General features: G+C 41.5%; 2 protein-coding genes across 2 annotated transcripts in view; both read right to left on the bottom strand.

Annotated features, from left to right (window-relative positions):
* DIP2A (disco interacting protein 2 homolog A) overlaps nucleotides 1–779 on the bottom strand; it is a 78320-nt gene extending 77541 nt beyond the window's left edge. Inside the window, exon 1 of the mRNA XM_057389797.1 lies at nucleotides 705–779. Within this exon, the coding sequence (XP_057245780.1) occupies nucleotides 705–779 (75 nt within the window). The remainder of the gene's footprint in view (nucleotides 1–704) is intronic.
* Nucleotides 780–2483: 1704 nt separating this feature from the next.
* Nucleotides 2484–11170, bottom strand: LOC130588867 (pericentrin-like). The gene is made up of 7 exons (XM_057389832.1): nucleotides 10965–11170; nucleotides 8678–8842; nucleotides 7685–7923; nucleotides 6523–6602; nucleotides 4837–4999; nucleotides 4197–4324; nucleotides 2484–2852 (listed from the first exon to the last, which is right to left on the bottom strand). The coding sequence occupies exons 1-7, from the start codon at nucleotides 11124–11126 to the stop codon at nucleotides 2809–2811; spliced, it is 981 nt and encodes a 326-aa protein (XP_057245815.1). The 5' UTR covers nucleotides 11127–11170; the 3' UTR covers nucleotides 2484–2808.
* Between the last annotated feature and the right edge of the window lie 56 nt (nucleotides 11171–11226).

Raw genomic sequence — 11226 nt, 5'->3', positions numbered from 1 at the left:
CTGCCCTTTTCCCACCCCTCCCCTTGCTGTCGCACCTGGTGTGCTGCGGCCCCTTTCCTGAAAATACCGCAACTGCCCTTTCCCTCCCCACTTCTTCCTCCCAGCTGAAAATAGGAACTGTGACCGAGCCGGAGCCCTCAGAGCCCACCGAGCGTTCCAGGATAGGGCATTCATGGCACAGAATTCCCCTGGATGTAAAGTGGTGCCTGGGACTGCATAATWAAAAAAAAAAAAWAWTTATTAGGARTGTCTTTTCTAAAGCCAACCACCTCTCAAAGRACACTAGAGACGAGCAGGAAGCATTTGGGTTGGAGGCTGTGTTTTCCCTGTTGAACTCCAGGTTCCAGGGTGAGTGTGTGGCAGGAGATCACGGCCTGATGTTACAGCATTTCTGCAGCCTCCCAGCGAGTCGGGCATAGGCAAATCCAGGACCYTGCAGTGCTCCTGACCACCAGAACTCCTCTGCCAGAAACAGCCTCCCYGGTACTAGARAACACGGAAATCTGGGAAGTARTTTTCTGYTGTCAACTGCTTCTGTRCWAAAGACYTGTTTGGGGTGAYTGGGTTAATGTTSGGGTTTCCAATTTCTCTRCTCACATTACTGAGATCAACACATCTCAGGAGTGTGTTACTGCCCTTCTGAGGACACAGACACATCACACCAGCACTGGGAAAACSCTGCTGCTTAAAAGTTCACCCCTTACACTGGGCAGAAACATTTCTGCTCCCACTGGCCGTGGGTATCGGGGAGCGGACGGGAACGTAGCCGCAGGCAACATGTTACGTGTAGCTCAGATTCTACTGGGCTGAATTCCTTCTCTGCTGACTTATTTCCTGAATAGGAGGCTGTACCATCTTCCCCTTACACCCATGATCTGCCTGTGCTCCTGGACACTGACTGGCCAAGGAGACTCTTGGAGAGGTGTGTAGGGAAGAGGTGAGGCAGGGAAGCACTGAATGCCACAGAAAAGTTCCTCTGAATGCAAAGCCCTGCATATTCTGAGATATAAAAAAGCACTTGGAGATTGATTTAAAAATGTGCCAATGCAAGGCCAAATTYCCTTGAAACRGAACTGATCCCTATGATGTGCCAATTGTCCTTTAAAAGGTAGTGTTAATTATCCACTGAAAAATGCCAGGTTTTAAAAGTAGGAATTAATTTGGATTTTTAATGTCAGTACTGATTGGCTAATGCTGAGGCCCTCAGGTCTCACAGTCCTCCTGCTCACACTCAACATGGAACATCCAGCTGTGAGTGTGCTATTACAGATTGGATTTAGTGCTAGTTCTAAACTCTGCTCTAGAAATGCATTGTTCCCAACAAAGTAGCAAAAAAGGTACCAGCACCATTCAGTGTGTACAGTCTGACAATGCTGCATCCAGTGTTAGCACTCTCAGAATCTGATTTTTAAAAGAAATATGATGCACTGACTGAGCCAGCTTAAACTTAATTCAAATTGGTTTGGAACTCTGGACAAGTTAAGTTACTTCTGCCAARCTTTTACACCAAATCAGGTATTGTTTGTTCACAGCTCTCTTAAATTTCTGTCAAATCATTTCAAGGGTTCTCCTATAGCTGTCAGAAGGTAATAAATCTGTGCATGTGCCAGGATCTCTCTCTACCACATTTTTTTCCTAAGAACCAAATGGTGATCCACCTGACAGATAACTGCTTTTTTTTGGTAAACTTATTTAAATAAGTAATAAAAAAATTTCAGATGAATGTCAATATATAATTCTCAATACCCAGCAGAGAAAGATCTTTTAATAGGCTGCAGCAGACCAATCTGCCTCCAGAAGACATTCTTCTCATGCTCTTAAGTTAAACGTTACATCTGCTTCAAAGGTGGAGATTTTGTATTACCAGAGGTTTAAAATATTTTGGTATTATAATTCTTCCTATGCCTTTTCTAAAGAAACATAGAAATACCACAGAAAGAAGTCTTATTCATTTTTGCATTGAGACACTGTGACTGGAAAGGAATGTACTACCACAAGACCTCTTTCCTCTTCTTTGACCAGCAGCTTCATACCCTTTGGAACTGCCCCCCTGAAGTAGCTATAGCACAAGATACCACACAGAATCAGGATCACTTACATTAGATGTAGACAGAATTCACAGGTTTCATTTGGTACATTTTGCCAAAAATGCATAGAGTTAAATAAAAGTTATGGGCCTTCTGAGCTAGAAAAATAAAGCTAAAAGTGCTCAGAGTAAATAGGATAGACTGAGGGAGGACTYGRGTACTGAAAARCAGAAGATCAAATGCACAGAAGTGMACAAATTTGTGCACAGAAGTGCMCAAATGCACCCTAAATGCACAGAAGGCTACAGGTATCTTTGGTACTTGTGGGAGTATTAGAACTATTCCTTTAACTAGAATGATCCTACAGAAATATTAAAACCCAAACAATTTTAGGAACAGCAAAAGAAATAAATAGGTAAGGTGAAAACAACCAACCACACAGTGTAAGAATTCACTAATAAAATGCCATTTTAATAATTTTTTTTACAAGGAATCCACCTATACACTATAGAAAAATAAACACCACAGAGACTTTGCAGCTTACAATACAGCGATGCAGTCACACTTGAGCTRTTAATGTCACATGAGAATGTAAAACATTGCTCTTAGTGAAAAGTCCCTCTTAAAGTACTAAAATATAATAAAAAGAGTCATATAAAAATCTGCTGTAAAAGCACTGCCCTTTTTTCAGCTGCACGGGAGATTGCAAGTGCCTCTGTTGAGTGTGGACCAACTCAGAAGGAAGCAGGAACTTGCAGGACAGATTTTGTAGGCATTCCCATCACTTTTTCATGTTTCTCTGACGAGGTGAACCTGGCACCTGCCCTAAATTTGAAAAAACACAAACCAATATTAAAAAACTGCTTGTGTTATGAAGCAACAGTGCACAATTARCAGCATGTTATTTCCTCAAAGCGCTTCATATGAGCTACACTGAAAGCAATTCCAATTTTCACAAGCCACCTAGGAGCAATCCAAAACAGGATTTGAAAGCCTAAAYATCTGCCAAAGCAAACCTTCATACCCTGGGACCAGTGCTCCATCATAGGCCTTCTTTGCCCCCAGTGACAGTTCGATTCTGCCATTCCTATGATGATTCTGTTGCTGGGCAAGGTCTTGCCACTGAGTAGATGTCCTAAAGTTCATTARGAACTTGGAAATCATTTGGCTGACAGCACTGTTCTAAAGCTTGCAGCATCGTTCTGTAATGCCTGACATTATCACTGCGGTAACATGGAAATGACAGGAATTATATGCACTTTTCACAGAAGTGCTGTTCATGGTGTCCCAGCCATTAAGTATTTATTCCATACTTAGAGTGAAGCAAAATGTGTTACTTCAATAAGGCTATCAGGTTTCAAGTCTAAAATCTGTTTATCTACCTGTATTAGCCTTATAACTGCAATATTTGGGAAAAATAAACCAAAACAAAGAAACACACGAAGTCATGGTAATGAAGTTTCTAGGTAAAGTCCTGCTGAGAGCATTCTCAAAGTTCCCAAACCCTTCAGGATTTCAGGATGATGTGATGACAGTTTGTGAGTTCCTCCTTAGAACAAGGTGTTTCTGTGCTATAACCAACATGTAGTAAGAGGTGACTAGACTGAAATAAACTAAGTAATTTGGTCTAAAAATTAGGTGGAACTGTTTCAAATAGCAAAGCTAAGTGCCACTAGAATCCTTTGTGTGCTCTTTGATCAATTTTAGAACTAGATGGCTGTATTTAGCAGCCTCCAAATATTCTTTTAGAATCTGTTAAGAACATAAGGAAGTTGTAAATAAAAGAAGTATTACAGTCTGTGCTGCAGAGAAAGCCCTGCTCAGCCATTAAAACAGCTCTGTTTGACTTTAAAGAAAATTAACACAGCTTCATTTAAATTGCAACACTTGCTTACTTAGACTTCTTGGGAACAGGAGGGCAGCAAAAAGCACATGAAATTATACAGCCTTATCACTCACGACTTTCAGGATGAATTCAGAGAAATGCCACACTTGGACTAGTTTTAGATGTGATTCAGAAAGTTTTCCTTTCAGAGACTTAGTTGTTACCCCCCAGTAATGATGATTATTCCTTAAAATGATACTCTTTATTGGGAATGTGTACAAAGAACCTTGCAAAAAGCAGGCCAGGCTTGCAGGAGCTATGAGGGGTAAGCAGGTGGTTCTTACCTGGCTGCACCCCTCCCAGCCTTTGCTGGATCACCTCCAGGCGATGGATATATTCTGTGAGTGACTGTTCAGGATCCTGAAGTGGCACAACGGACTTTTCTGGAGCTGAACTTGGGGACGGATGCAATCTTAAAAAGAAAAGAAATGTTTTTCTCCTTCTCATGCAATTGTTTCAAAGATACCCAGTAGTTACATTCATATAGGCAGGAATTCTGGGCAAAGGAAACTGGAACCACCACCACCACCCCCCCTACCATCTGTAGAGCTTCCACCAAGAGCAGCAACAGGTATTATCTAGCCTGTCTTGGCTCCCCATCAGACCTGAGTCAGTCACTCACCCAGTCACACTGAGCACCAGTCAGGGCTGCTGTCATTAATATCCTGTTCCATATCACACAGGTGACTTTTCTTAGCAGGGCTGTCAGACTCAGACATCCCATGATAGAGGGATAGGGTGGGGTAGAATTAAGTCTTTTGGAAGTGCTTGCAGCTCTCAAACTCTCCAAAACATTTTGCTMAATTCCATGCAAACCAGAAGACTACCTGAAGGTTGTGACAAGCACAGTCTGTCCCCCAAACCACTCAACAATGTTAAAAAAACAACAATAATTTGAAGCTTCTCCTGCCTYTGCAGACTGACCTGTTGTGTGAGCGGGAGGAGGATCGTGGGGAGAGGCTCATGAACCTTGCAGCACAGCTGGYTCTGTGGCACAGCCCCGTGTCCCTGTCCCGGGTGGGGGGAGAACTGATGGGCACAGCTGGGGGCTGCTGCTCTTTCAGAACTTCTGTTCTAGCACCAGAAGCTGTAGAAAAAAAGAAGGGTTAAAAAAATACGCACTAGGAGCCATTCAGAACAGGCTATCATAAACACATCTGTCTTGGGTGGATTTTATGATAACACTATTCCTATATTCCGTCCGTCTGCTTGTATGCCCAAAATGTCCTTGAGCCTTTAAATGCGACCTGGAAGAAGGGGCAGGGGCAGCTGGGAAGGCAAAGCAGGCAGTTCAAAGCCAGAGCTACAGCAGGCAGTTGGGAGCTCATCTGGGTGCTTTGAGAGCTCACCTCACTGCATGCAGGAGAGTTATATTGTTGCTGCTTAGCTAGCTTGGGCTTGTTAGCTTGGGCAAACAGCTCTCCCTGGACTGCCACCCCTTCTGTGACTCCTGTGAGTTTCTTCTGGAGCAATTCAGCAGGGCTTTCAGTTTGAGAACCGGGAGGCAAGTGTTGATCAGATGGGGGCTGCCGGGGAAAAGCCACAGGCACTGCTCCGTCTTGTCCCTGACTCCAAGCTGGTGACAGAAAAGCACACTGAGCCCTCTGCTTCATCCACAGTAAGGAGAGGACTACCACCAGGTTCCCTTTGTAGCCCGAACAGACAGGTGGACTTTTTTTTTTCCCTGGGACAAAAGCCTTGCCATCTTTCTCTGCACCATGTGTGGAGTGGCTGTGGGGGGAGGGGGCAGCATGCTTCCTGGACTTTTAAATATCTAACAGTGACTAATTTTTTTTATCTGTGTCCTGTGGGCACCTTGTTTTGTTAATAAACTATTTTTCTCTTCACATTCGCCCAAACATCTGTTTCATATTGGTGGGAAAAAAACTATCAAACTTTTCACTTCAGAGGAAGCATTTATTCCGTAACATTTCTCTCTGAAAACATTGTCTCAAACCGAGACAACATCCACTAAACCCATGAAAATGACAGCAGACGATTAAGTTTCATTTTAAATGCAGGTAAATACACTTTCTACAGCTAACTGCTTTTTGGGTTTGAGGTTTTTTTTTTTGTTTTGTTTTAACCATATTTTAAAGAATTGTGATTCTATTTTGTAGCAAKGTAAAAAGTTGAGCATTTGAGGATTCAAGTTTCTTAGCGATCACACCACAGTGGGCTTATGTGTAAAACTGGTGCYTTTTTTTTWWTAAGTATTCCCAGCAACTTCAAAACAGTGAAAATTACATAGTACCAGGTAATGAAAAATGCTCTATTTAATCTGAACTTTGTTTAGCTTTGAAAAAGCACAAGAAATCGAATATTACATTAAGGGGAACAGTTCCACAATGTTGGGTGCTGCATTAAGATGTTTGTTGGAATGTTGTTCTTACAAAGGCACTCCTAAGTAACTCAAAGGAACATGCAAGTGTTCTTCGAGTAGCTCAAGTCCTTACTGACTTGTATCAGACCATTTATCCATCTACTCTAATTGGACAGTGGCAAAATCAACAGATTTTCCCACTTTGATTTTGTTTTTAAGTGAAACACATCACTGAAGAGAAATGATGAAGAAAACAATATACTTGTCCAAACATGTACCTGTGTTACCTCCAATACCGTGAGAAATGCTTTCACCCTGTGCGCTCTTTCTGCCAACTTTGTTCCACTTCTTCACCAAAAACTTTAACCTTGGTAAGAAAACAAATTTGTACAAGCATTAAAAATAAGCAAAAATACATTAAATTTTAATATTATTTGTTGGTATAGAACATATTAAGCAACAGAAGTAACAATTGTGGTAATGAAGGGAGAAWTCTTCAACATCAGTCTTTGGAATGCTGGTTTATCCCATTTCACCCTGCATCATTGAACTGCTGAAAAGACTTGCTTGTTTTGGCTTTGCTCCTCCACTCTGTTCCTAATCTCCAGAGAGTTCTTCCTACCTGAGAGGAGGAGTTTGGAGGTCACTATCCTGCAGCCTTTGCTGTTCTTATGGTATTCATGTCAAACACTCTGTCATCTCCTGAGAGAAACTTGCTAGTAATCATTTTTACCAGACAAGGAAATTCTCAGGAATAACTGTCCATTACATTTAAAACTGCTTTTTTTTTTTTCATTAAATGGGCTTAAAGCCATTAGGAGATGACATTTGTCCCATGTACAGCTAACAAAACCTATTTGATTGTGACAGAGCATGGTAGAATCATATGCAATGAAACATGCTACGGGATGCCAGAAACAACCATCCCTGACAGATCACATTCTGATACAAGACAGACTGTCCAGTGAGACAAGGAGATATGGGTCAGCCCCAAAGGACTTCAGTTTGCAATGCTGTGCACTGCTTCCCAAATATATTGCAGCTGGGTATTACTCAAGTRGCTKTTTCATAGAACCATGGAATGGTTTGGGCTGGAARAGATCTTAAAGCCCACCTTGTTCCATCCCCCTCCCATGGGCAGGGACACCTCCCACTAGACCAGGTTGTTCCAAGCACCATCYAACCTGGCCTTGGACTCTTCCASRGATGGGGCAGCCAYAGCTTCTCTGGGCAGCCTGTGCCAGGKMCTCATCACTCTCACAGGCAAGAATTTCTTCTTTCATTTTTTATAAATCTTTAGTACAGCTCAAACTCAGCTAACAAGTCAAGCTTCAACCACTTCTGGAGATTGCTTTTGCTTAGTATTAATATAGGATAAGCCACAGGCACCATCAATTTTGTAAGTTTCCAAGAAAACATCACATTTGAGAGGAAGTGTTTTGGCTGTACCTTGAGATGGCGATGATGGCTCTGACTGCACACCTGAACTTGGTGAAAGGCCGGGAGTGTGCTCCAGAGAGCTGCAGGTCTGCAGGAGCAGGATAGATCCCCATGCGGGCGATGAGAGACAGAGTTGCTTGCTCACAGTCCTGAAACCCACCAAGCAGCAACAAGAGGTATTTCTTCTGATAAACTAGAGCCTTTCTRAAGCTCTCTGCTCGAATGTACTTCCGATATAATCTTTGCAACTGCAGAAAGAAAATAAATTTTTTGTTAAATTTCGATTTTTTCACWGTTACTGTTGCAAGAACCTAGCCACAATCAAGGTGTCTTCAGGTCAAATGTGCAGACTGAGAACAAAAGGGCTGCCAAAGCAATTATGTACACTGCTAAAACCCACCCAAATTTGGAGTGTTAGACTTCTTTAAATCTCCTGAATGTTTTCAAGTGAAATTGTAGTGCTCAAAACGCTAAACAAGTTTTACTCTTTAATAAAGAAAATAACACCYGCTTAAAAAAATATTAGCAAGAAARCATRGTGGAAGAGATGCCTATCAGACTTGATTATAATCAATGTGTCAGAAAAATATAAAGTGTTTAAGACTAGTCAGCAGGGATTAAAAAAAATGAGCATTTTCTATTTTTGTACTYAGATAAGAAATCTGAGTCTCCCTCATTTAAGAGTAGAAAGAAATTCCAAAGATTCAGATTACTTTTGGTGCAAGTTCCTGTATAAGACTGAGAAAGTTTCAAAGGAACTTGTCTGATGACATATATATGGGGAAAGTTTCTAATTTAAAATAATATATCAAACTGTTCTTCTAGAAAATCAACCTTTTAAAATACCAATTGAAGATTACAGCAGCAAGTGAAAGATAAATGCCACAATCTGACAGATCCCTTTATCCCAGCAGGTCAGGTTGAAATGACATCTCCTGGCTGTGGCACTGCTGACTCTCCAAGCTCCACAGATCCCTTTGCTGGCCATCCCCATCATTTTACCTTAGGATTGGAGGTTTCTGCTACTGGTTTGTTTTCAATTTCAGCATTGGCTTTAGCCAGCTGGGATTCCGCCTGTTTCAGCGCATTCTGCAGGGTGTTCCTCTCCCGCTGCCAAGCCTCTCTTTCCAGCTCTTGAACAGAGTCAGCATCACCGACAGATCTGATCTAAAACAAACCAAAAGGAAGTGAGCCACCACAGATTTTGCACATTACTTCCATAATCAAACATCTCAAACCAAGTAATAACCAAACTTTAAGACAAAATAAAGCCTAACAACAATAAGCCTGAAAATCAGCAATGGCATTCAGGTGTTAAACAGCACAATGGGAAATGGATGAAAAGCCCTTCTGAAGAAGYAACAAATTTTTGTTCATCAGGCTACTCCTTCTTTGATCAACCTTGCAGAAATCCTTTATAGCAGCCTCCCAAACCCTTTGAAATGGAAACAAATAATCTTTCTTCGACATCACAGAAATTGTGAAGGTRTCTGTGTACATGCAAAACCAAGTTGTACATACAACAAAATTTGTGAAGCATCTACAGAAGTAAATTCTGAAAAATCACATATTCAGTTCCAAGAATCCATTGTCCAGAAAAGCTGTGGCTGCATCATCCMTGGAMGTGTCCAAGGTCAGGTTGGACAAGGCTTGGAGCAACCTGGTCTGGTGGAAGATGTCCCTGGCCATGGCASAGGTTGGAAGAAGATGGGCTTGAGGGTCTCCTCCAGCCCAAACCATGCTGTGATTCTATGAAATTGAGTTTTGTTGTATGCCATCTCTTGTAGGAATAAGACCCAGAACTCCAGCTTCAATTCTTCATGGAAGTTCTGCCTTCATAACCCTCTTCCTATCAACTACAAATTTATTGGTCAACAGTTACATCAGTGCACGATGCAGCAGATTGAAAATGAAAAGGTATTTTAAGGTACTCAATGTTTTATCCTTCGAAATGAAATCTATACATTAGAGAAGCCAGTACAAACAACTGACCCCAGTTTCTCCTAGCAACTTATTTCAGTACAATCTGCAGTATCTGAAGGAGTTCTAGATGACACATCTAAGTCCTTGACTGCATCATTTGGCAGCTGATTGACCAGACAGCCCCAATTTGGCACCATTTCCAAGCTGACATTCTGCCAAGTTCCCTGTCCAGTACTTCTCAATTTATCACAACTCAAGGTGATAACAGCAGTAAATKCCTTTGGTCTCCTGAGCATGTGGTTCAGTACCTTAAAGGAAGCAGAAATTCACAGAGGAGAGTGAAAGAAAAGGTGACTCTGGAAAAAAAGAAAATCAAAGCCTGAAAAGAGGGCAGAGAGGAGGGACTGGTTTTGCCCACAGAAGAAAAGCTATCAAGGTGGAGTTTTTGCTCCTAAGCTCTAGAAAGATGTGTGTCTTTAAAGTGCTCTATGGAACTCCTTTTTTTGTTAAACAAAATTTAAGTCAGGAAACTTGAATTCCTTTATTTTTCCGTGTTCAGTCCCTGGAGGAGTGAATTCTGCTCTACGAGTTTTGTCTACAGCTGACAGCTCTAAAGGTTTGTGAGAGAAAGGCTTAACCAAAATAACCCCATGAACTTGAAGAGGCTGCATCCCCCTCAAGGCTGGAGATTATCCATTTGGCAACCACCTATGTGTCTGCACAGATGATGGAAGGAAAATCTTAACTGTATTCTGTAAGCAGGTAGACACAGGGAGAGCTACAGCATGCCAAGGCAGCTTGTCACCATCACACTTGTGATGACACAAAAATCTTTTCATGTATCAGACAGTCATAACTGCTTCTCAAAGGTGTGTCTTCTGGAGACCAGGCAGGGGAGGGAGGAGAGAGGCTGAATCAAACAAGAGCCAAAACTGTTAGTCTTAAATCCCCACATTTTGACTGAAATGTGGTTGAAGATCTCTATTGCAGGAGAAAGACATAAAACTGCAAAGTTTCCTGGAGAATCAGATGGAATCTAAAAGCTATACTTTTATCTATTTTGTATCAATAGACCTGAGCTTGGTCTTTGATAATCCCTGGGCTTGTGTAAAATACTTGCAATACTGCAAACATAGGTCAGAACAATCCTCCTGAAATTGCAAACCACTAGGGTGCTTTTGAACAGCACTTGGTGTTTTGGTGAAAAACAGCTGTCTCTGGATGCATAAAGAACCTAGAGCAACACATCCCAAGGCTTATGATCCTTGGACACGTTACATATCTAGGGAAAAAAAGCTGTCAGAAGCAGACTCTGCAATACAACAAAACAGAGTTGGACATTAAAATAYGTTAATATTTTCCTTACCTGAAATGTAGGAGGAGACATTAAATCTGATTTYAGTTCCCTTAATGTCTGCAGTAAAGAGGCTACAGCTTCATCATTTGATGCAGACCAATCAYKAACCGTTCTGTTGGACAGAAATACSTTTTCAGTATCAGSTTGATTTGTAAGAATGTTTACACACATTTGATTGCTTCTTCCCACTACATGATGTTTAAGTTCTGAGACTTTACTTACGCAATATTTTACACACAAATTACTATGAGTACAGAGAGAAATTATCAAG

The sequence above is a fragment of the Malurus melanocephalus genome, unplaced genomic scaffold, assembly GCF_030028575.1.
Source record: "Malurus melanocephalus ecotype Western Australia unplaced genomic scaffold, MMel_1.1 scaffold_20, whole genome shotgun sequence".
Classification (NCBI taxonomy): domain Eukaryota; kingdom Metazoa; phylum Chordata; class Aves; order Passeriformes; family Maluridae; genus Malurus; species Malurus melanocephalus.
Note: the sequence above shows the minus strand (reverse complement) of the source record. Positions and strands in the feature narration are given on the sequence as shown.